General features: G+C 43.1%; 1 protein-coding gene across 4 annotated transcripts in view; it reads right to left on the bottom strand.

The window, feature by feature from the left end:
* Positions 1–26,102, bottom strand: part of NDP (norrin cystine knot growth factor NDP) — a 37,440-nt gene that overhangs the window by 2,500 nt on the left and 8,838 nt on the right. The window contains exons 2-4 of one of the 4 annotated variants that reach the window (XM_053936259.1): positions 17,140–17,280; positions 7,038–7,094; positions 6,035–6,389 (exon numbers count right to left, since the gene is read on the bottom strand). In XM_053936259.1, coding sequence (XP_053792234.1) covers positions 6,035–6,253 — 219 coding nt within the window. In that variant the 5' untranslated portion in view covers positions 6,254–6,389; positions 7,038–7,094; positions 17,140–17,280. Of the gene's footprint in view, positions 1–6,034; positions 6,390–7,037; positions 7,095–16,090; positions 16,681–17,139; positions 17,281–26,102 lie in introns of those variants that run through there. The other 3 variants (XM_053936258.1, XM_053936260.1, XM_053936261.1) reach the window with 3 other exon arrangements.

Genomic DNA, 26,102 nt, shown 5'->3' with positions numbered 1-26,102 from the left:
TTTCAGTGTACTGTTGAGTCACACCTGAGGTTTAGACCCATCAGCTACACTAAGCTCCTTAACAGCAGAGTCTTTAGTGTATAGAGAACATGAAAGGGACAATCACTGCAGTGCTGTCACCCCATTACTCACAGATAAAGATCCACTTTTTTCCCTTGCTAAACAAACCTCACTTCCCAGGGAGACAGCTGGTGAAGGCATCTAATTAGATACCAGCTCTGCAGGTTTCTAATCCTGCCTGTATTGCAAAGGAAAGAAGCAGATTGGGACATTTGACCCAGTAATTTCCTTCCCAGCATCTTGATAGCTCTTGTTAGGTCCCTGCTTTGACCAGTTCACCAGGCTGTGCACTCTCTCACAAGCTGTTCCCAAATGAATCACTGAATCACAGAATTAACCAGGTTGGAACAGACCTTGGAGATCATCAATAAAATCTGGGGGTGAAGAGCAATCCAACAGCACCTGACAACTGTTTGAAGACTCCAGAAACAACAGAGTTGAAATCTCCTCAGGAGTGGTGCAGTGGGATTTACAACAGCCAGAAATTGCTTTTTGGGAGGTTCAGAGTGTCCCTAGAGTCCATTCCAAGCAATCCTTTCTATGATTTCAGCCCAAATGTGACAGCACACACTGCTGTATGGTGGGGCTGACTTCTGGTGGTAGATGCTTCAGGAGCTGGAAAAATCAGTCAGGTTCTGGTACTGTTACCCTAAGAATTTTTATGATGCACATCTGCTCCTGTATCTGCAGGTACTTTCAAAAATGCCAATAAAAATAAAACATGCCCTCAAGAAACTGGCAGGACTATAGAAGAGTTATCCAGAGTAATTATAGGGTAGAATTATCTGATGTGCCAATATTTCTGTCTCAATATAAACAGCTGGCTTCCTAATGCAAACCGAGCCAATATTTATTCAATGTGCCACTGCATTTAGAATTTATAATTTACCATTTATAATTTCTAAGCCTTGTCTTTAAAAACTTGTTTTAGTCTATGGAGGCTCTAATTTTAATCTGCAATTTTGCTAGCTACTTAGTTTTTCATAAGATAAGGTCAGTATTTTTATAATGTAGAATCACACCGTGTTGGTTTTATTCCTTGTTTTTGAATGACAGTGAAAACTCTTACCAATGGCACAAACCCAAAGTTATCAAGTTGAACATTCAGGCTAAAAAAATATCATATTTCCCATTTTCATAGCTTTCTAACCTTCTGGACTACCTAAAGTCCTAACCAAATTTACCTTCCTCTTCATAAATCCAGAACAGCACCAGTGGATTTTGGCAGGTGTGCAAATGAGCTGGATATAGCATGTACTTTGAAAGCTTTGCTTTGCCTTTTAATCAATTGCACCAGCTGCTTATTGCTTCGTGTACTATAGTGCAATAGAGATTATCACCTAAATAATTAGTCGTGCTATGATGCATTGCACAGTGATAGAGTGGGTGTGTAAATATAGTAAAAACATGTGGGTATTTTATAACCTGACATCTCTTGGCTCCCCTTGGCCCTTGCACATGTGAATTTGTGCATGTCACCTTGCAAGGCTGGATCCAGAAGCACAGTGTCCTAAAACAAGGGAACCATGTGGGTCTATGAGCAGCTAGGGAAGAATATTATTATCATTATCATCATCATTATCATCATCATCATTATTGTTATCATTATCATTATTATTTAAAGTGAATGGTCTCATAGGTACAAAAGAGAGGAACCTAAATCTAAGGCAATATTTGACTCTGATCATTTGACCTCTATTCTGGAAATCCAGAAGCTGTGAACTGGTGTGTTATTAAAAGTGTTTGTAGTCCACTTTCCTGCACCTTCAACAACAAGCTGAAGCTCAAAAGCAGATGGACTGAGATGCCTGAGAACAGATTTTCACACAGTTCCCATGGCCTGGCTGCAAGCAGGCATTACTGAAAATCTCCTGAGCTACCTCAGGAGTAAATGTCTTCAAACATCTGCTAAGTCTTTCTTCATCTGCTCAGTGTCTCCCTGGGCTGGATTCTTTAGTGTGAGACTGTCAGTGGTAGCACACTTCTGGCACATCTGGACGAAGCACTTGTGACAGCCAAAACTGGAATTTCGGAGGCTCTGGGAGCAGTGAGGGAACCCAGCACACTGATGGAGACCACTGGGTCTCCATGACAGAGGTCAGGGTAAATCAAATATAGTCAGGAAAGGGAATATCTCATGAGTTGTTACAAACATTTCCTTGAAGACAAAGGAAATCAGTTTTTCTGGAACAAATGGCCTTCTCCCATCTCCCTTTTGTGTCTCTTTTGTACATTTTGTTACTATAATAGACTATGTTTCCAAAGGAGTTGGAAAACTGTTTTCATTGCCTGCCTGAGGCCACGAGCAAAAGGGATTTAAATGATTAAATTATATTGGCTGGATGTTTAACAAAAGTACTTCCCATGTGGGTGCAATTGGCAGCCTCCACAGAGAACCACAGTGGACACAATCCTTTTTCAACCAGGACAGACAGCAAACATAATATGTCTTGCAATTTCTGAAGCCACTTTTGACTTCTGTAACTCTATGCTGCACCAAAAGGGAAAACATATGGAGTGAGAAAGGGTATCTCAATCTATCACCCCAAAAAAGGGCAAAGTCTCTGCTTGACACTGTCATTCCAAGCTTCCAAAATGGAAACTTGGTGGAAACAAAATGTACCACAATTCCCACAGCTACTCCCACAGAACTTTCCTTTTTTTGCCTTGGTTACATTTTATCACAATGTATATATATATATATATATAAACAGACATCGCATCTAATTTTAATTAGCATGTATAATATTCCTCTGTGTTTATATGCTACTAGATCCAGAACAGAAGCCATATGTCTACCAGAATAGAATGATTCAGATACCTAAGAACTTAAACAAAAAATTAAAAAAAAAAACAAAAAACAACAAAAAACCCCCCCCAAAAAAAAACCAAACAAACAAACAAACAAAAAAAAAACCCAAAAACAAAAAACCCAAACAGCATTAAAAAGCTTGAATTAAGAGAGCTTTCTAGGAAATTATTTCACTTTGTATGGAAACTGTTTTCATTTTCCACTTCAAGAGAAAGTCCGTACAATTCACAGTATTCTTATAGAAGTGTTCTTGAAACTGTTGTGGGTTTTGGGAAGGCAGAATGTGTGATAATGCTTTCAAACATGACTTCCATTAAAGGCTTGATTTGAAAAGAATCACTGACTTTTGCAGCCAGAATTGCTAATGTTTATGTCAACAACTTTTTTTCCCTCAAAGCTCAGTTTTGAAATTATATGGTTTTCATTACAATGCTTTCTGTGTTCTTGCTTCCATCCTAAAGGCCTGATAGTTTTTTTGCTTTTCTCTGTCACTGGGGAAGCTAAAAAAAGTAATTTGTCAATGGGTTCTTTTCCTTCCTTCCTTCCTTCCTTCCTTCCTTCCTTCCTTCCTTCCTTCCTTCCTTCCTTCCTTCCTTCCTTCCTTCCTTCCTTCCTTCCTTCCTTCCTTCCTTCCTTCCTTCCTTCCTTCCTTCCTTCCTTCCTTCCTTCCTTCCTTCCTTCCTTCCTTCCTTCCTTCCTTCCTTCCTTCCTTCCTTCCTTCCTTCCTTCCTTCCTTCCTTCCTTCCTTCCTTCCTTCCTTCCTTCCTTCCTTCCTTCCTTCCTTCCTTCCTTCCTTCCTTCCTTCCTTCCTTCCTTCCTTCCTTCCTTCCTTCCTTCCTTCCTTCCTTCCTTCCTTCCTTCCTTCCTTCCTTCCTTCCTTCTTCCTTCCTTCCTTCCTTCCTTCCTTCCTTCCTTCCTTCCTTCCTTCCTTCCTTCCTTCCTTCCTTCCTTCCTTCCTTCCTTCCTTCCTTCCTTCCTTCCTTCCTTCCTTCCTTCCTTCCTTCCTTCCTTCCTTCCTTCCTTCCTTCCTTCCTTCCTTCCTTCCTTCCTTCCTTCCTTCCTTCCTTCCTTCCTTCCTTCCTTCCTTCCTTCCTTCCTTCCTTCCTTCCTTCCTTCCTTCCTTCCTTCCTTCCTTCCTTCCTTCCTTCCTTCCTTCCTTCCTTCCTTCCTTCCTTCCTTCCTTCCTTCCTTCCTTCCTTCCTTCCTTCCTTCCTTCCTTCCTTCCTTCCTTCCTTCCTTCCTTCCTTCCTTCCTTCCTTCCTTCCTTCCTTCCTTCCTTCCTTCCTTCCTTCCCTTCCTTCCTTCCTTCCTTCCTTCCTTCCTGCCTTCCTGCCTTCCTGCCTTCCTGCCTTCATGCCTGCCTTCATGCCTGCCTTCATGCCTGCCTTCCTGCCTTCCACAACTTCCTCTTCTTAAGTCTAACAGGTGATCAGAAAGCTCCAGAGAGGGCAGGACTGGTGGCACACAGACACCTGTAAATGAAAGCCACCCACACACCTACACTTTGCCACTTTTCCCTCTTGCTGAAGTGTACTGTGCTAAAATCAATATTGCACAAAGGGATGCACCTCTGCAGTTCTCTGTGTTAATGCCCTGTGTCTCCCAGATGGTAAAGAGTTCTAGTCTAGCCTAAAAGCAAACCAAAAGACCTCTCCTGAATCTCAAGTAATGGATGGTTTTACTGTTTGGATTCAGAAGAAGTAGGGCAAAAGTCTCTGGGCTCCCACTGCTGTGAATCAGGCATGATTATGCAAAACCAGCAGACAGCAGTGCTGAGAGAACAGTGTAAGGCAGCCCAGAGAAGAGCAGGATCCCTGTGCCAAATTTTGAGGCTGTGAGCCACTCTCTGTCGAGCAGGCAAGGATGAGCCTGGCTGCAGAGTTTTGGCCAGGGCAGCAGCTGTCCTGCTGCAAAGAGCACCCAGCAGGTCTTATTTTCTGTGGGCATTTCTCTCTATGCTTTATTTTGGCTTCTGTGATTTGCAGCTACCTGTGGCGTTCCCTCACCCCTGCACTGACTGTGGGAAGCAAAGGGACTTTTTCTGCACACGAAGGCATCTGGGGTGTCTGCAGCCAGCACTGCATCCATCCCAACTCTGGATCCTCTCTCCTTGCAAATTCTCCCTGCGGCTGGGGTTTGCCACCAGGCAGGCACCCCTCTTGTGATGAACCCTGTCACACACTGGCCTCCCATCCCTCTCTTACCCAACACAGGGCTGGCAAAAGCACTGGAACTGGCAGTCCTTCCCCTTCCTTAATCCTGGGATGTGAGTGCCTGAGGCAAAGGCCTTCCCGTGGGACAGAGGAATGGCCCAGTCATCTGAATGTACAGACTGTGTTAACTCAGACAGAACAAATTAGGACAAGACAAAAGGGACTAGCAAGGATTTTCCCATTGTTTCTCCCAATTCTTTTTCTCCACATAATGAAATAAATGGCTGTAGGCTACATGCACAGGCTACTAAACCACTTTGACACAAAACTTTTCAGGTTTGAAATCCCAAATGAAAGTCTATCTATTATTTCTGTCTGCTCCTAAGCCCTACAGTAACCATCCAAGTGTCATTCTGCATGTAAAAAAAGACTTTGAAAAGGGGGTGAGCAGGGAGAAAATAAGCAATATTCTTCATAACCTTTTTTTAATTACCATTTTACAGTTTGGTTCTTTTTCTCAGTACTTCACCTATAGTAGCTATGAACTTGCTCCAGATTAAACATTCATTTGAAAGATGGGGTGACTGGGGTGATCTAAATTTCCAAACTAGCTCATCTCCTTGGGACCATCAGCTGAGATCCCAAATGTGCTCCTTTCAATCTTGTCATTTACTGCATGTAAGCTTTACCACCATTGTGAATTTCTCCATTTGAAAGGGTGAAAAGCGAGCCAAGAGCCTTTATGTCCAATCCCAGTTCTTATGTACACACAGGATATCTTCACATCTGTATGTCTCTGCTGTTAGATTCTGGATGGGAATAGGGATAGGGGTAGGGGTAGGGATAGGAATAGGAATAGGAATAGGAATAGGAATAGGAATAGGAATAGGAATAGGAATAGGAATAGGAATAGGAATAGGAATAGGAATTCACACCGAGAAAATCACCCAGAATGGCTCATTTTAACAACTCTTCCCTCGAAGCTGTGAGGAGGTGAGAGGAGCCTTACCTTGGAGCTGCACTTGTAGAGAGGGTGGCTGATGGAGTCGACGTAGTGGTGCCTCATACAGCGGCTGGGGTCGGAGTCCATCAGGAAGGAGCCCTCTGTTTTACTGTCCGTGTCTCCCATCATCACCAGCAGCGAGAGCATGGAAATCGAAGCCGCCAGTACATGATTTCCCATTGTCGAGGAACTTCTCGCTGGTAACAGCAGAGGGGGGTAGAGCATCAAAAACCCTCTAAATTCTGGAAGCCAGTTCCTTTCCAGGATGGTGAAAAGTCTGGTTTAAGTGTCTGAGCTGTCATTCTTCTTCTCAAGTTGGAGTCTGACGAGATTGTAATCCATCAAAGAATCTCCTGCGCAGCTGGAATAAAAGCAACATAAATCACAATCCTGAGCAAAAAGACCTCTAGAGAAAATAGACATACATAGTATTAAGGTACTCAGGACCTTTGCTAGCCTGCTCAGAGTGAGCCTGCTTAGAGTGAGCATAATTCCCACAGAAGGTAGGGAATATGGTCTTAAGGAAGGAGATGTCAAGGCCTTGTTATTTTTAAGCATTGTTCTATCATTTCAGGGAGATGAAATGATTTTTGACTTTCAACATCTCAAGTGGTGCAATGCCATTCTTTTCCACTTGGTGATGAAATTCATCAGAAATTCCTGCAAATTGGAAGGACTGTGTACCCACTCAGAGTGTCAAGGCAAAGCTTGGCTGCCTTCCACATTACAGATGGGAATGTCTGGCCCAGGTAGCACATGGAGAGGCTGGAGGCAGGTTCAGCTGTGGCTCTGAAGGCTGCCTGGCTGTACCCTGCAGCTGCAGAGACAAGGGACAAGGGACACCCCCAGGGTGGAGGGATGCTGAAGGTCCGAGCCAAGGCATGAGCAAAGTGGTCTCTCAGCAAATTGCTGAGCACTGCATGAGGAACCACCCGGGCCTCTGGCTGAACTGTCCTGTCCTCTGAGCACCAAATTCCCATGCACACACATCCAGGCTTTGTTTGCTTACTTGTCAGGCAGCACTTTCTGGCTGTCAGTCTCTTCCCAGCTAATTAAAGAGCAGGATCTGAAAAATACATTTATTATTCCGTAATATCCAAGTACTATCACAGCTATCAATTGGGAAGAAATATGTTCAGGTGGAGACATATGGCTATCTACCCAGGCATCTGGATTTCTGTTTCATGTTGGAGATCAGGAGATTCTCCAGGAAACAGGTACAGGACAGCCCCTGAAACGCTGCCCAGAGCTTTGTGCATGCAGGGGAAGGAGAATATCTCCATCAGCTGCTTCTTCACAGTCCCTTGATCCTTCTCACAAAGCCTGTAGTCCCAACTGGGTGATTAATTTCACTTTTACTACAAACAGATATAACTTGAAAGAGCTGTGAATTATCCATCTAAACACAGACCTATGAAGGATAGTCAAAGGATACTCATCAGTACAGTTAAAAGTGCAAAGACTTTCTGAAGAAACTTAAGATAAAACAGTTCCCTACTCACAAAGAAATGCTCTGGCAGAGCCTCTTGAGTATTTAAAGAGCTGATGTGTGCCTTTACTGCCTTATACAAGCCTCTTTCAAAATTGTTTTCTGGTTTGCTGGCAGTCCTCTAAACTGACTGATACTCATCTCCCAAACAGCCTCCCCACCAGAGTGCTTGATGATTTGTATATTGCTTTATATCCTCCTCCAGCACTTCTGTGAGAAGAGTGCCTAGCAGTGACAAACAGTTCCAGAGTTCATCCAAGTTGGGATGGTGCTGATGTGACATCCAAAGTCTCATGCTGGGAAGAAATGTTATTAGGGATGCTCTGTGTGTTAGAGAGACAAAGATGCTCTGTGTATTAGAGATTTTTGTTGTTGCTGTTTCAGGCTATTATCCATGTGCTTAAGTAGGAAAGGAAAAATTATGTGACAGTGGATTTAAATGACAATATATTTTTTTTCCCCCAGAGTCTGACATATGACCTGGTATATTTTCCTCAACAAATGCGGCATTAAAAACATACAAGGGCTTTGCAGTATAAAGAACTAAAACAAACAACATAAAACACTTAGGATCTCAGATACAATTATGCACAGCCTCGTTCATGTCAATAAATATCCCTCCAAACATTTCAGCAGCATAGGAGAGAAATCTCTCGGTCATGGGAGCTGGGACAGGCTCGCTCCCTGAAGTGAACTGTGCTACTCCAGCTCATGCAGATGATGCCCAAGGATTAGCTAACAGGAGGAGGGATGCACTATTTTTTTTCTTCATGTTTAACCTTTTACCTACATTCCTATTCTTTTTTATAAAGAGGCTGACCAAAACATGCTGCTTGGCAAGGTCTCCCTCCAACATAGTTAATCATTATTACACACCCAGTAATTCCCTCTCTGTCCAAATAAATTTAGTTGATATTAGACGGTCTCATTTCATGTGATACTACACCCAGGGATCCCCATTTCCCATTCTCTCTGTCCCACTGTTAATTCTGTGCTTCTATATCTTTCCATGGTTTTGATCAGTATGATTTAATACAGTGAGAGAAATCTGAAGTCCTGGCTCAGTTTTCAAAGGCTTATCTCCCTCGTTTTCTTCAGGAAATAATTGGATGACACAGAGGCTGCCTCATGAAAATGCTCTGAGAAAGCTGGAAAGACACAGGGAAAAGTGTGAGAAAAGGAACATGGCTGTACCTTCTTCAGGATAAGCACAGTACAAAAAGTATTAACACTTCCACAACCTTTTAAAATTGCCTTCATACTTCACTAACAAAGAAATGTAGCAGGTTTTGGTAACAATACTTTGAAAGCAGTAAAAAGTATCACATATTTATAAGAAAAAAGAGAGAAAACCATTGTAAGTATGATCCATCTCTTGTGAAATAAGAGGTTACACTTGTTTATAGGCACACTGGTAAAATGTATAGGTGTATCTCCTGACATTCCTATGGGAAGCATGCACATACATTTTTCAAGCACATATGCTATATATAACATATATAACATATATGGAAGAAAAAGTCTTAGAGGGACATTTAAACACATGGAAGTTAGATTTTTGATTCTGTAAAAAAAAAATCAAAATATTTTCACTTAGGTACATCAGCATGATGAGGTATGTTGGCATTATATTTTCCATTTCCAGCTGATATTGTGCAATGGCATTTCACTTGAACTTAGCACCTTTTTTTTTCTTTAAGTTAAAAATTCCATTACTTTTGATATGCTGTCTGAAATTATAAAATCCTAGATAGCACATGCTATCAGGATTGGCTTAAGTAGTTTCCAGTCTATACTTCTGTCCAAAAAAACAGAAGCAAGTACAATTGCACTCATAAATCATCATTACAATGACATTTTGTTTCATTTGGAAAATAGACTTTTTCATTAAAATCAACAATTTCACAGAGAATTTTTTTATTCTGTTTCAGCTGTTTTTCCTTACTTTCTTTTCATGCAAAAACTGTGGTAGACAGCTCATCTGCTAAGCTAACAAAAAGGAAGCCTAAACCCTCCCTCTTTACAGCATCCTGTAAAGAAAAGATGCAAATGTGACTTTATATCCTCAGGCTGAAAATTTGCTACAAAATGGCAAACAGTATATGGCCTAACAGTGGATGAAAATCACTACTTCACATTTTTTTTCAGAATTCACTGAGATATGGGAAGTACATTTTATTAGCAATGGTTAGTTTCCTTTCCATATACCTAGTTTTCAGGATTTCATAGAGACATAACATACTAAAGCTTGTTCCAGCTGTTACCTAAAACTGCTACAGCTGTTAACCTAAAAACTTCAGGGAAAAATAGAAGACATCCCAAAGAAAAACCCTATTAACACACAGTCTAAGACTGTATTGCATGTGGATATAGGTGCAAAGTTAGGGTTATTTTTCCAAATCCATGTTCTTATTAATTGCTTTCTGAATAATACAGATTTCTTATCATAGTTTTAATGTCATTTGGAGAGTGGTGAAGGTTTTGTTTTGCTTTAAGGACAGAAGAACATTCCATCATCTGGAATTATTTAGCAGTCACTTTGTGAGAACGTAAACAGAAATTCCCTTTTTGCTATGTATCTTGGAAAAAATAAAGAGCTGAGCAATTCTCCCAAGGTCTATTGGATCTGCACAGCTTTTACCCTGGCAGGTGGGAAGGGAGCAGTGGAAAAGCTCATTTATGGTGTACTTCTAGTTAGCTGTTCCCTCAGCCCCCCATATTAGGCAGGCATATATGTTCAGCTTGGCCTTCATTTTGCTAGGCATTTTCTGTGTTTGAGACCCCTGCTTGAAGATGAGGGTGCCATTTAAACCACTCAATGCTTTTTGGGTTTTGGAGGCTGCCAAAAATCCAGTTGAAGCAGCGGTGTGTGTATATAAGTTAAGCCTGGCCTTGCATGCTGTGCATATTTAGTAAACACAATTACTTGGATCCTACCATGTGGTTCCCTCAATCTGAATTTGTTATGTAAACAGAAGAGTTGCAAGAGTACTCAGTTTCTCCAAACTCCAGACCTAAAAAAGTGTCACTAACCACGTATGTGTATATATATGTGGGTGTGTCAATTCACTGCTGCTGTTCTGACAAAAAAAAGCACCACAAAGTTCTTCATGAGACGAAAATGGATTCCTCAAGAACTTTACCAAATTTAGAAAAATTTAGATTTTCCAGGAAGATAAGGATTTGGGAGCTTCATTCTCCAAGGTCTTGATTGGAGTGGAAACAACTGTAATGGGCAAATTACTCAGTCAGGCTCCACAAGGGTTTGTTCTGCATGGTTAAATTCTCCACTGCCATGTCAAAGGCAGCATGGTCTGTTCCCAAAGATCCTTCAGCACCCACAGCACTCAGGTGGCTGCCAGCCCACGCTGCCATCCACACCATGCCTGGGAACAGCTTGGGAAGCACTGTGGGACTGAATTACACCAATGACAATCTGAGCCATTCCAAAGAGCAGTTCATGGAGCAGGAGAGGTAACCCCAGATGAGAGGCTGTGTCTGACCCTGCTTTCTGTAGAACCACCTCAGAGCCTTTGTCAGTTCCAGCATATCTTTTAGCTCTCTAAGTAAATGCAATTATCTTATCTAGGTATTTTACTGTGGTCATTTCTGTGCCAGCAGTGAAGGAGCTGGTCTCCTGTGCATGCTACCAAAAATCCTCACTTCACTCTGCAGCTGCCTGTCAAAACATCTGACAGAGCCACTGAGTGGCCACATGGCAACCAGGTAGCGGCAGATGAACACAGGCAGCCCCAGTTGTCTGAGAAATGCCTCCACACAACATTTGAACAAGTCTCTTCCCATCCTGAGGCAAGGAAAATACCAAACCAAATATTTTGAGTGAGATCTTTACAGCTCTAAATAGGTGAATGTTCCCCCAAGGTCTTGTTGTGCTTAAGAGGTTTTGTTTGCCTGACATCTAGCTGTGCTGGAGCTTGTCCCCTTCCATGCCAAGGGGAATGTCTTCATCCATGGTCCAGGAGCTCCATCCACCCATCACACAACAGGGCAGTGTGTGCCTGCATGGAGGGTACACAAACAACACACACTCCTACCAGAGCTGGCAGCAGCTGGTGGGCAAGAGGGGAGGGGAAGGAAAAAGGCAGCAAGAAGGAAAACAGGCTCAAAAGAAGGAAATTTAAGCTTCTTTATCTGGTTGTCCATGGTAAAGAAGTCCATCTTCTGGTCCTACTAAAGCTGTGATGAGAGAAATCATGGAAATAATTTTTTACTGTGGGGCTTCCTTAAGTCTTTCAATATTTCAGGAGATGAATATCTGTGACTGTAAGCAGACTGAAAAAAAAAGAAAAAAATAGGAAGACCATGGTGTGTGAAGCATAAGAAGCAACATGACAATTGCAGCAAATATAATGGAAGCACCCTGGGAGCCTCAGCACACGTTGGATGAGCATACATGGGACTGGTTCCCTGGGCTCGTTTAAGGCCCCAAAAATGTTCCTGCCGTGGGGAGCCGGTGCATGAGGTGGAACAAATCCAGCTGAATGGCACTTGAGCTGTCTGAACTTCCCTCTGCTTTTGAAGTTCCCAAGAATATTTCCAGCCCTTCAGGTACTAGGAGAGGGGGAGCAGGAGGTGCCTTCCTGCTCAGTGGTTGAAATAACAAACTCCAGTGGGTACTGCAGGCTGGCACCCGGCCAGCAGACAGGCACAGGCCAACACGGAGAAAAGGGTTTAATGTACTCGCAAAGAATAACTGCTGGGGGACAAAAGAGTGCTTGTATTTTTATTCTTTCCTTTTCCTGCTTCCAGGAAGCTTTAAATAGATTGATTAGGGGCATGCATGGGATATCTCTCTAATGAGGGAGTAGAGCCTTTTAATGGTGAGGTGATGCCAGCCTTGGATTCTTTCTTTATTCTTGTGTCTCACTGAATAGCAGAGTAGTCATGGTCTCGAGTCTCAGACAGCAGAGGAATACAATTTTCCACTTGGTCATCCATCCAGAGGGTGCTGGATGGGATTACTCCTTGGTGAAGCACCAGGTGCAGACTGAGCAGCCTAGGGCTGCCCATCCCTCTCAGGAGGCAAACCAGCAAGGGTGGCTGCTGGCTGCAGTGCAAGTGTTCCCAGCCAAGCATTAGCTATAGGGTTTGCTTCAGTAATTACCTCTACTTCAGTCTTATGACCCAACATGAGGCAAAATTACTCTTGGCCAAATTACAAGTTGCTGAGAGGTCTAGGGCATTCAGGCATGTGTCCTTTACCTGTTGGAGTGAGTTACAAGCAGGTGGGCCGTTTTTGTTCTCTGTCTTTTGCATATTTTCCAACGAACTCAAAGGCCTGTAGTTATCAATAGATGCGGGAGTAGGAATAGGTCTTTTTATTCTTTAACACTAAGCAAACACATCCCTGCCACTGGGACCAGCAGAGAGTGTTATGCATGCCGGAGACAGCACAAGATTGAAGGGGATGTTCTCTCTCTTCTGACCCCAGGGGCAAAATCCTTTCCTCTTTTATACACAGGCAACATTCAGACCACCATCCATATACCTCATCCTCTGATAATTAGGGAACCTAAATATTTGGCTCATGGTAACAATTCTATGTCTTCTAACAAGGGGAGCAGCATTCCCCTAGGTCCCCCTCCTTTTGAGCCGTGCTGCTATGGCAGCAATGTGATTGTCACTGCCATGGTATGCTTAACCTTTGCCAAACCAGAGCTGAGGCATTAACTCAGATCCTCAACCCACATATCTTAAAGGGCAACGTAACCTGTGCTGCCTTGGCCCAACACAGTCTGTAGCTCAGTAATAACAAGCATGAAAATGTGACAAGCGTGAGCCATAAAAATGATTGATGCAACTAGAAAAATAACAAAGAGAAGCTGAAAAATAGCAATGAGGAGGAGGAATTCCTGGGACCAGTGTCTCCATGGCACCAGCAGCCCCCTACTCTCACATCAGAAGAGAGGCTACACTTGCCTGTAGTAGAAAGGATCTCCATACCACACAGTGAAATTCCAGCAAACAGGACAAGGACTGATGGTGTCTGGAAGTGGCAGTGTCACTGCTACCCTGATAATAGTTTGAATTAGATTATGTGAGAAAAGGAGGAATATATAGACGACCAGCTGCTCAAAGGCTTACTACAACCTTGCTTTTATTGTTCTGCTAAGTTAGAGGTGGGGCATCAGAGGGATTCCTAACATACCACTACTGAGAAATTTTAATATGTTCCACACTGACACATATAAAAAGGAAATAACAGCTGATCACAGCCAGCAGAGACTGCAACATCTCTTTATATGCATGCACAGAAGTGTGGTCAAAGTGGGGTGCTCTTGGCTCAGACACCTGAGCTAACCTGACCCAACTAAACCTTTCTCTGCCACTGAGTTGAGTTTCAGCAAAAGGACTGTCAAGTGTGAAGTCAGGCAACAGAAAAAAAAGGTGATCTGGACATGGCTATTCATCCCATCCTGAGATACCAGGACATGGAGAAGGGCAGGGGAGCTGAGAGGCAGAACACTTAACACTGATGAAAAGAAACACGTGTTTACACAACCGACAATGATCCGGGGGAACAAGATATCACAGAGGGCAAAAGTTTAGCTGGGCTCAGGGAAAGGACCTGTTGTGTATGGGGGGTTACAGTCACAGGGGTTTCATTTCTGAAGAGTTTTTGGAAGGGTTGTAAACCCTCAGGACTCTGAGAGCTCAGTGGATGGTTTAGGGAAAAATCCTTTGCCCCAGCAAGTTACCCCATAGCTGCTGCCATAGGGACTTTGTGTCTTTCTTTTTTGTGGCCTCTTCCAGAGGTGGATTGCTCAAATAGGGAGCTACAGTCTCATGTAGCAAAACCTTCCTAAAACTCACAGGGACAAGTCTCTCCTCATACTCAGAAGAATTATAAGAGAGAAAAATTTGTAATACTTACAATACAACTATCAAATATCTATAATTGTAATCAAAATAGTGCTTGGGAGGTGGGGAGGGGGAAAGAGAGCATCTTGTTTTCTTTCAGTTAGACAAATAATCCACCAGACAAGTTGCAAAAATTGTCTCATGAAAGTGGTTTCATGAAAGCTTTCACCATAGATAGTCAATTCTCTTCAAGTTCCAAGGACAACCTTGAGCACTTCCTAGTGCATCTGAGAGCTGACAAGCCAGGAAGGGAGCAAAGTCAGCCCCAGGAGAAATAGGAAATGAAGTCAACCATGAGAGGATTTGCTGTCAGATGAGTCACAGCAGGCATCAGTGTGAGGTCCCAAGGAGGTGGCTTATTTCCCTCCCACCTGGGCAAGAGAGACTGCAGTCCTGGCTGGGCAAGAAGTCAAGAATATGTAGATGCTACCACAAGCCTCAAAGGTGAATGAGGGATGGTTCCAGCGGGGAAGATGGCTTTTATGGAAATCAGCCATCATGCCTAAGGAGCTACCTGGGGTACTGCTGCTGCAAACTGTACCCAAGACTGTCCATAACAAATATCCTGCTCTGCAAAGGCCAGTCATCAGCACACATTAATCTGATCCAAACCAGGCACTGCACAAACCCAGGAAACCTACATGGGACACCTTCAGGTAGAGAAATGAGCCTGTAACTAATCATCAGCAGCCCCTAATTATACCCTGTCCCTAAATCAAATTGCATTTTACTTTGTAAGCTTGAAATACCTATTCCTTCCACATTTGTTTTTAACTGGAAAATCTTACAGCATTGTTTTATAATACAAAATAAGATTTCATTAGCAGCAAGAGCATATCAGTGTACATATAAGTCACATTGGGAATCCCTGATTCAAGCTGATAAGTAGTTACTCACCAAATAGTTCTATTTAGGTCCAGGAAATTATTCATATGTATAACTACTCACAAATATGAGTAAGGTCCCCCAGCAAGAACAAAAGTGAGCATTATTAGTAATTCAAAAGGAAGGGGGAAAAATAATAGGTACAAGTCCTAAAATGTAGATCTATTCTTTCAAGGACGGACAAATAACAGCACTGTGATTATTACAGCCACACTTATTGCCACACCAGGCAGCAGGATTGCTTCTATTAGAAAATAACTTTGCAATAAAGTACTGATTTCAAGTGAGTTTGTCCCACCGTTGGTTTTAAATTATCATTTGCCTTCAAGGGATTTTGTCCTATTACTGTTTTTGTAAAAACCCTTTGCCAGTCCTTTTTCAACAGGCAGAGTTCCTTCCCCTCAGCTATAAAGCTTTAGGAACTGTAAGTACCATGCAGAATATAGGAAATATATGTTTCATCTCTAAAGAGCTGCAGAAACTTTAAGGAGTTCCTTGCCATGCTGTCTCTCCCCGGGAGAAACAAGTAAGTTGTGTTATAGGGAGTCTATGAGAGAAATTTCAATGAACTTGCAGGGTAGAATAAGAAATCTGCCTGGCAGTCCCACGAGAGTCAGTGCACACACAGGCACACACACACACCTCATCTTGCAAATCCAGATTTGTCACAAGAAAATCGCCCCCCCAGCACACGCTGTGTGTGACACCGCAGCAGTAGCTAACCCAGTCCTGAGACTGGTCTTTGTTACTGCGTTTTTTGCTGCTGGACCCATTCACTTGGACTTTTACAGGATGAGTTCACTCACCTGAACGCCAGCAGGGAGCCGGAGCTCTTCGTCAGCCGCGCTCTGCGGGCAGGGTCGGTTCCCGAGCCCCGCAGTTCCACTACGCTGACACTTGCTCACCGGGCTCACAGCAGCGAAATGCTTCTTTCGTCCCAGAGAAACAGAGAACAGTCGTGCTCGTGCCTCTGGCGCTGACACACAGGGAAATGATCTGCCGGGAGCGGAGGAGAGCCTCCCTCTCTCCTTCAGCGGGCGGTCTGGGGTCGCGCATCCTCCCGTGTCAGCTCCGGGCGGCACAGCCACGCCGCGCTCCGGGTCACGCCGGCCACCTACCAAATATACCCCGGGCACCACAGCAAAGCCGAGCACCGGGGCTTTCCTCACAGCTCTCAGCCAATAAAGAGTGTGTGCTAAATCTGTCCTAATCCACAGCCAGCGCTGTCCGGTCCATTGGAAAGCTTTGCGGAAGTTAGGATAAATAATAATGCGCGAATTATGAGTGCTCCCGCGAAGCGTGAGACACAAAGCTAGAAATAAATATTGCCTGTTGTTTCAAATTATTCTGAGCACTCCAGCAGATGACTGGCAAGAGAACAGCAGGCGTAAGTGGTGATAGAAGTAAACAGTCCAACTTTAAAGTAGCAGGCTTGCCCGTGTTCGTAGAGCCCTATTGTAGTGGGACAAAGTGGGTGCTGGCGATAGCAGCGCTCTCTCGGTGAATTCAGGGCAGAGCCCAGCATGTACACTCACTCCAGAGCCACAAGCCGTGACCAGCACTGAGCTGCAGACTGGAGCTCAGCACACTCACAAGAATAGGTGTTTAACCAAGTTGCTCAGAAGCACCCTGGGCCACCTATTTGACCACATACAGGCAACCTTCAGACAGGAGATAAGGACACAAGAATAAGGAGACACGGGGACTAGAGCTGTGTTGGTTCCATTTAAACACAGTTTAATTTAAAAAAAACGGTACAAGGAGAACATATCTTTGTCAGATAAAGAGATTAAGCACACAGTTTAAGTCCATGTAATACTCAAAATCTGTAGGAATCTCTTATTTGCATGCTTACCTTTGGAAAATGCACCACTCCTTTCCCTCAAACTCTTTGGAGAGCTAAAAGAGGTCCTGTTACTTTCAAATGCTTTTGTTCTTCTGTCCCTCAGTCACATGGCTTGCCTTTTATATTTGCAACACACAAAAGTAAGGGCTGCTGTTTAAGAGAGAGAGGGAGAGAGAGGGAAAGAGAGGGAGAGAGGGGGAATGTCAAATGGAAAAGTGCCATTGCAGTCATATATCAATCAGGGCAGCAGCAGCAGCAGCTCACTGGCAAATGGGAATTCCACAGAAATGTGAAGCTCTTGTTATCTGAGAAATCACAAAACACCACCAGCCAAGCTCCCCTCTGCAGGGACTTCTTATTATTGGCAAGCCAGGAAATAGAAGGAAATGTAGGCGCTTTTTTAATTGCTGTTATTGTTTCAGATCTGGAGATAAGGACACTGTGGCATGTGTAAACCAGTGGAATATAAATCCTGAATCAAATTCCTTCCTAAACAAATGGACCATGTGCAAGATAAAGCAAACCACTGAGAAGCGAGGTAATGGAGCTAAGTGAAGAATCTGACAATAATGATTTAAAGAATTTGATAACTGTTTGCACTTGGAAAATATCCATAGAAAAACTACCTGCTCCCTGAATTACTCATTAATCTCTCTCTCTCTCTCTTTTTTTTTTTTTTCTGACCTGTTTTTCTTAGGCTTTTTTAAACTGTGATTGATCTCAGATATCCTTAATTCAAGATATGCTGCTTCACTATAATTGGTTGACTAAATCATCTGGCATTCCCTGGCTCTCCAATTGGGTAAGCAGGCAAGCATTTTCTGTATAAATACTTCTCTGCAAATCTGCAATTCCCATGCTTCTGACAACCTGCCCTGCAATTCTGAAGTTTCTGTCAAATAAAATCAGAATTTTGCTCAGAGAAGAAAACATTGTCTTTCTACTTTACACACCTTTCTCTGAAGAAGGCCAAGTTTGAAATAAGTTATCCTTAAAATATTTTATAAAATATTATAGGTATATGCAGAAAAAAAAAATGCCCTGAGAGGCTGAAGGCACTGGAAAACCCTGCTTAGAACAAGCACATCACAGCTCTGGATGCACCAAACCCTCTTCTCTGCAGAGGAGGGTGTTTCACTTCCCTGTGGAGTGCCGCCTAGTCATCCTGCAGGATTGTGTGAAGCACAGACCTAAGCTGGTTAATTAAAAAATAGGCAACATAGCTGGCCATTCACAAGCTGGATCTGTTCAGAGGCACTGGCCAGCAGATGGACAGGGTTCTGTGTCGATTGTGTTTGAACTCTACAGGCAAGTTGGTATTTGATGGATGATGTTATTAGCTAAGTGCCTTATGTGGTATAGGATCAAAGAACAGATGGGAATTATGCCTTAAAAATAGAATAATCTAAAAGGGGAATGGCTTTTAGATGAGTAAGCATCATGGAAACAATAAAGGAGACTTTCTTTGGCTTGCTTTGCTGCACAGCCAGGTTTGACTGGTGGGATAAACAAACAACCCACTTAGGAACAAAATTCTTAAGATGTCAGTTTTGCTGCACGTTTTCCCCTTCATATTCAGTGTTTACATTGTTTTGCTTCTTGAGTGAATCTTGTGTTTCTCTTCCAGACCAAATGTGTCCCAGCTCTCTGTTTCCTCGCAGATGCCACTGAGGTCACCCAGGGTGGGTGGTGGCAAAGCTCAGCAGTGCCTTCACCTCACTGCAACCACAGACTGAGACTGCTGCTCTGGCACAGCTCTCACCTTAAACAGAGAGACTACACACAGAAACCTTTGTTAATTTAGCAAGCACCCTCCTTTAAAATGAAGGCTATTGGTCATTGTACTGCTGTGTTTTCTGTGTTTTTCGGCTGTGAAAAGTTATTTAAATACTCTGGTTACTCTCACTAAGAACCTCTCATGTGCAAGACAAAGTGGCTTCTGGATGAAATCCTCCAGGAGACAGTGGATATCCTACTCATGATCCTCACTGAAAATGGTACTTTAGGTTGTTTTTACTGGCACCACTTAGGCTTGTTATCTTTGTGTGCAGGTGACAATATATGTATATTTTTTTCGTTGGGTGCTAAGCATACTAAACAATTATCAATAACTCCTCAAACAATGGTATTTTTGAGATGTAGTGCTCAGCAGTTTGCTACCACAACACAAATCCTTAGTACAGGAAAATCAGCAAAAGTGACTTCCAATTTTTTTATCTTCAGCTTCCAGACTCCGTTTGGCAGCCAGTGGAAGTTAATCAGCAATTAATTGACCGCACAGCCTGGTGACTTATAAACTGACACTCTTGTTTGTGGCCTTCTGAATGAATTTGCACATGATCACAAGCTCAAAAGCAGAAACATTTAATGTAGCCTCCCCCCAACTCAAGAACACTGTGGTCCATAACTTTTTCATAGCTGCTCATAAATCTTCAGCCTCTCTCAAACACCGTGCCTTAATCCCACCCATAAAACCAGACATTTTGAAGAAACAAATAAAAGCAGAAAGAACAGGAGCTCAGAGCTCAGTTTTCAAAGACCACTAGACATCTGAGATGACCCCAGATATAAGATAATATTTCCGGAAGATTTAAGGTATTCTGCTCCCATCAGCTCTGATTTGAGTTCCCTTCAAAAGAGGCTTATCTCACTTAGAAGTATTGGCCTGAAAACTAAATTTAGGCTCTTCCAGAAGCAAATGTAGAACTTCCATTTAAATTGCTTCCAGTCCAGGCCCAATTCAGATCGACATCAATAGCAGTTTTTCTCTCTGTAAACAACCACAGATTTTCTGTTGAACAGTTGAACTAAATATATGCAATTTTTTTTGAAATACAGAATCAGGTGAGATAAATCCCTTCCTTGTAGTCTCAGGATGTACTTTTGAAGAGATGGAGATCCACTACTTCATGGATTTCTACCAAACTCCTTAGTTCAATCCCCATAAAGTGCATTGGAAACCTGCAACTCTATTCTTTATTCCACCAGCACTATATGACCTGCAAGACTCATGTTTGTCCTCAGAAAAGCATTGGACTACCATTAGCTGCAGTTCAATGGGACCCAAATGTTTGCCCTGTTGGCACCATCAACTCCATGTTCCTTCTTCAAAGGAGCAGGATTTCACCTCTCCATCATTCATGTGTTGTGAAATACATTCAGACTTGTGCAGAAAACTCAGTATTTCATTTTCATCTTAAGGATTTTCCAGTGCTGCCACTGTAGTCATTCCCCAGGCAATTTTGACATTCTGAGACAGCAGGTAACAGACCTCAAAATCATCAAACGTTCTGTCATTGAACAGGCATTGCTTGGTATCTGTTCTGGTTGTGTCTGCAAAGACCAGGAAAGGAGTATAAACACAAGGACAACCTTTAAATATAGATACACACTCACACACAGGCAAAACCATTGCACTCTTTTGGTGGAAGCAGTTGGAGGGAGTGGGATGCACAGGAATGCAGTTCAGGGAAAGGCCATGCTTTGTTCCATTATTGAATTGATGAAGGAGGGTTTATATCTGTGGATTGACCATCAGTATTCCTCTCATAGTTGTGAATGTAGGAGGAACTGAAAGCATTGTAGTGGCAATCTGCAGCAACAAAAAATGTAACACTTCTAGAATGAATTTATACTTTGTATATGTAAGAGGTACTCAGAATTCTCAGAGGAAGTTTTTTCTATCATTTTAATAATAAAAATAAATATTAGGCAAATAATATTCCCAATAAATAAAACTACATAACTGCATACAGCAAGGAAGGAGCAGGTGGCACAGAAGTCTGTTTAGACACTCAAAGCTTTTCATCTTTCTCCCCATGGTGCTTTATCTCAGATTTGTTATGCAGGGATATTTAAATACCTAAACACATATAATCTTCTGTGAACTAAATGAGTCTCTTCTTTCAATGTTTATATGTATTAATGAATGTGTGCTGTTAAGAAACAGTAAATGGAAATGTTTATTCAGTAATTTACACAAATACTCATTACAGCAAGACTCCTGTCATGTGGGGATAAGGCTGCTATGGAGAAGTCTGTGAAAATTAGGTCTAAATTAAATGCTTATTGATTTTAAGACAGAAAGACATATTGCCTGTGGACAATACTTAGCCTTTAGGCTGTCTTGAAAATGCAGCTGCAGGAGGACCAGAAGTTGGTGTCCCCCTGGCTTCTTCAGCAGAAAGAAGCAGTTGGCCAGGTAGGGTCACCTCCTCAGAAGTGTGCTGCCCAGAAGGCACAAATTACTGTGGACTATCAGTGCTTAAAAATGACAAGCTGAGGAGCTGACAGTGCAAACAATGTGCCAAGGGGAGATCCTGGATGAACAAGGTCGTGGTCATGTCTGGGGGACAGGCGGGCGATGCTGTGGCACGGGAAGGTTTTCATGAGTGGTTCAGGCACACAAAGTCACAGCCAGGCTGCCCTGCACTCACCAGGAGCCCCGATGGACAGTTTGCACAGGACAAGTGAAGAAGCCTGGATTCCTAGGTATTTTTTCTCTATGTCCCTCATGGTTACCCACTCAGATTTTCCCCTACATAACCATCAGCTCTTTGATCCCCACATCTCTTAATAATGTGGATTTAAACTCTTTGTCCTTTGCTCACTCCCACAATTTTTTCAACTGCTTTTAAAGCCACTACAAGACTGCTGGCTGAGCAAGGGGCAGCACACCCTCACTGAATAGCAAACATATCCCATAGCTTCTTGCCTCCTCAGGCTGCAAATTGTGGGTGCTTTTGTTTCCCTCTGCAGGACAGCAATAGGATGCAACCTTCCTGCCCAAGCACCACACCTCCTCACATGTCCAAGAAATTGTCCAGAAACTTAGTTTTCTCTGTAAGATCTCAGCTTTGCTGTTAAAATTGATTTAATTTGAGCAGCTGGATGAAAAGCTGCAGGGAGACACTAACATCAGGGCCAAGAGACAAAAAGCAACTCAATTCTACAAGAAACTTGTAAATAAGAGAGCAAAAATATCTGTTCTACCTTCAGGCTGCTGCAAGGTGGAGTGCCTTTTCCCTAGAAGAGACTGTTGTCACTGTGATCCTTGTCCCCATCCCCTTTGGATCAACTGGCTGCACCTCTCTGATGTCCTTTGCCACTACTTTATGCTTAATGGAGAAAGAGGAAAGCTGCTGTGTTTCCCTGAATTTCAACAACATGGATCAACAGCTCTGCAGACACTTGTGAGGTTTATCCACCCTTCCTGAAGGCAGCTGTCTCAGTCTCAGCTGGGCTCCTCTCTGTCACTGGAAACCACAAACAGGTACTGCCTGAAGGGCTGCTCATTTTGCTCCTGATGGAAGGTGAAGCTCCCTTTTGGCAGTATCTCTTTATCTCTATTAATAACAAAAGGAGCCAAGAGTCAGCTTGATTTAATAATCCAGCTGTTGAACAGCTTGGTTAGGGCAGATGAATTCCACCTTCAAGGTTGTTTCAAATTATCTTATAAGCACGTGCAGTAGATGCTTAACCTACCAGCTAACAATCTACAGTTGCACATATGTCAGTGTCAAATATCACACCTTTTTCCAAGGCTGCAGGGAAAGTTTTGCATCAAGCACTGTGGGATAATGACACCTGATGTGCAGTGAGCAATTTGCACCACATGTCTTCCACCTGATAGAGAGAGAAAGAATCTCTCTGTGAAAACTTGTGATATGTCAGATGTTTACCAGAGTACCAAAGAATGTGGAAGCTTGCATGTGGAAATTTCTCCAGTGTCTGTATCTCCACATCCCCACGTGGGTGATGTGTGGTGCACCTTGGGTATCAACAGTGATCCCCCTACCCCACTGTCCCAAACCACAAACAATAACCTTTCTGCTGATTCCTGTCCTCAGTGTTTCTCAAGAGGTCTGAATTTGTCAGAAAGTCCTAAGCAGCACCCAGTGGCACAGCTGGAAGTTTTGCATGAATATAAAATGAGGGTTAAGAATTCTAAATGTGGTTTGAAGTAGCTTCCCTCAGCAAGGGTCAGATCCTGAGGGCTCCCTTGAGTCTTGCATGTCACTGAGCATCAAACTGCAGCTTCATTTCTAGGATGTTTTGCACACGATGGAGAAAACTCTAAGGTAGCAGGAATATCTCCATTCAATTGAGAAAAGCATCATTGCCTTCCTCAGGATAACATCAACTTGTGATTGTGGTTTGAACAACATTTCCATAATGACTGAAAACTACCCATAAATTTGCTTAGAGCTGTAAAACTGACCTGGCAAGATACAGCCAGCTACTAACAATAGCAACCTTATTTTATTGCAGTCTCTTGCCAATACCCACACAATATTATTTTCTTGCAGTAAAAATGCAATAAGCAGAGTGGAGAAGACGTTTTTCTATGCTATGTACTATGAAAAATTAAAGTGAAATAATTTGTCTATGGCTCAGGTTTGTGTGGCCACTCCCTGTGCAACACCTCATGTTTTAAAAGGAAGCACTAAATGAAATTCAGTCTCAGCTAGCCAGTTTGGGTTAAATCTGCAGGGCAACTCATCATATGGGAGGTTTCTGAGAAGAAATGCTATTTAGAGCAGGAAATTGGTGATTCATAATTGACATTAACTCCAGTTACCCTCAAATGTTCATGCTGTACTTCATGTGAAGTTATTATAAGGAAAGAAAGGCCATTCCCTTGAGCAAGTTCAAGTTAATGTTTAGGAAACCATTTAAGTTATTATTAGGACAAAAGTCATTACAGTGGAATGGTCAGATGCTCAGACTGCAATCCCAGCTGCAGAGCCTGTGCATTTTAATACCTCTTTGCAGGTAGCTCTTCAGACATTTGGTCATTTTGGCCAATTCGATGAAATCCTGACTTCACCAGTGTCCAAGTCAAATCTCCCACCCACTGGACAGAGCCAGAAACTAATCCGTTTTTAGCACTAATTGCACTGAAATCCATGCTGGTGTCCAGTTTCACACACACAAGTCCCTGTGATCCTGGAGGAACTCCTGGAGGAGATGGGAGCAGAGCCACGAGGACATTCCCACATGTGGGCAGCTGCACGACAACCTGGCCTCAAGGCAATATTGGAGCCATACTGGCAGATACCAAAATTACAGAATGATGCAACTCAGACAATGGAATGAGACAGCCCAGGGCTGGATCCTCACCTAATGGAAGCCAGCAGTGCCCTGTGGCTTTTGCTGTAGCTGTGACCTTGCACCAGGGGCAAATCTGGTGCCACCCCTGCTTGGTCCTTGGCAGCTGGGTGCTTTGCCTCTTGGTGTCTACAGGTCTCTGAAGTTCCTCAGAGTACTGCCTTTTATTCAGTCTAAAAGGACATATGAACTCAATTATTCCACCATAACATTAGCCTAGAATAAGGAATTAAATAGACCTTGTTACGGATTTTGGTTTGAGTAAAGCTTTGGCATCTTATGGAATTTTTTATGATTTTGTTCTTTTCTGAATAGAAGCAGAAATGTCTTTCTAATATAGAATATGCCTTAAACTGTGAGTGCAAATCAGAGGCAGGCTTCAGGTAAAGAAAGAGATTAAAGACTCATGCAGTTATAAATTTAAGTACCTTTGAGCTTGAGAAAAGCACTTTAAACCACTGCCTCATTATTACTTTTAGAAAAGAGAGATTTGTATTCCTCTCTATAAGGAGAGATGCTCTGCAGCCCCAGTGCTGTGACTGACCAAGGACCCCAGAAGAAAAGTCAGTCACTCTCCACAGCTGCTCAAGTTCCTGGGGCACAGGGAGGTGACAGGTGATGGAAAGCCAAAGCATCCACCATCCTCTTTGAGCCACTAGTTGAGCTGTGATAAGTGAGACAACAGAAGGATTTTTGAGGGGGCGGGGGGGGGGGGTAGCAAGAGCATCAGCACCCAGCCTCAGGAGCAAAACAAACTGAGAAAACATTCTTTGTGTGAGACCAGAGGGGCAAAAAGTCCTGGCAGGGCTGAAGCATGCTGGAGTTGAAAAGGATACCACAAAAGAGTATAACCTGTGGTGTACTGAGAGTGATCATAGTAAAGGCTGAGAGAGCTTGCAAGACAAAGACAGAAGAGGCAGGAGAAAGAGCCATTCATTGGTGGTTCCAAATAGTCTTCAGTTCTGCTGGGTAAAAGAATCATTGTAGAAATGTGAGCCCTGTACTTCATCTGAAAGCTAAAAAGATAAATAAGAGGTTATCAAACAGGGGCTGGGAAGTTTGCCTTCACCTAGCAGAGCCAAAGCTACAGCACAGCTCCATGAGCTTCAGGAACACACCCCTGGCAAGAGCCTCTCTTGGAATTACTGCCTGGGTTAGAACTTGGAGGCTACTGCAAGAAGCAGAATTAACTCTGGAGCAAGGAACTAAGATTTCCCAAGCAAAGGAAGTCAATCAGAACAGGCTGAGGCTGATGCAAGGATGCACAGAGACTGAAAAGAGCCCTGAAATGGGAGGCAAAGCCCAGTCTGCTGCAGTGGGAGACACTGAAAACCACGTATCATGTACATACCTTGGCAAGCCACAGCTGAGCCCAGCATTTGGGAAATGAGAAACAACAGATTACTTTTTCTGGGAAAGAATCAACATGAACCTGTGGTGCACAGCATGGGAGAGGATGGAGACAGCACCATTAGAGGCAAGGGGCTTATTTACAGGAGCCATGAAAAATGCTGTGATGCTGTGGGGCAAGATAAAAGGACAACCAGCCCATAGGCAAATGGCAATAATCAACTTTCAGCTGGACAGAGCTGCACAAGCTGATAAGGGTCTGACAGGGTTACGAGCACTGAGAGAAAAGCTACAGGCAGCATAAGGGAAGAGAAGAAAGGGCTCAGAAGGACTGTTCCTCACTGAAAGAGATAAAGGCAAATGAAAGAGAGAGTTCATAATAATGTCAGGGATTTTTAAAATGTCACATCCTTGACTTCACCCCCAGGGTGAGCACACTGGAACAGAACAACAGCAGAAATGGCTGGGGGACTCTCTAAACTGCAGAAGAGAGCACAAAAACACCTCAATGT

Source organism: Vidua chalybeata, chromosome 2 (genome assembly GCF_026979565.1).
Source record: "Vidua chalybeata isolate OUT-0048 chromosome 2, bVidCha1 merged haplotype, whole genome shotgun sequence".
Taxonomy (NCBI): Eukaryota; Metazoa; Chordata; class Aves; order Passeriformes; family Viduidae; genus Vidua; species Vidua chalybeata.
The sequence above is the reverse complement of the archived record's forward strand: the minus strand, read 5'-3'. Positions and strand labels throughout refer to the sequence as shown.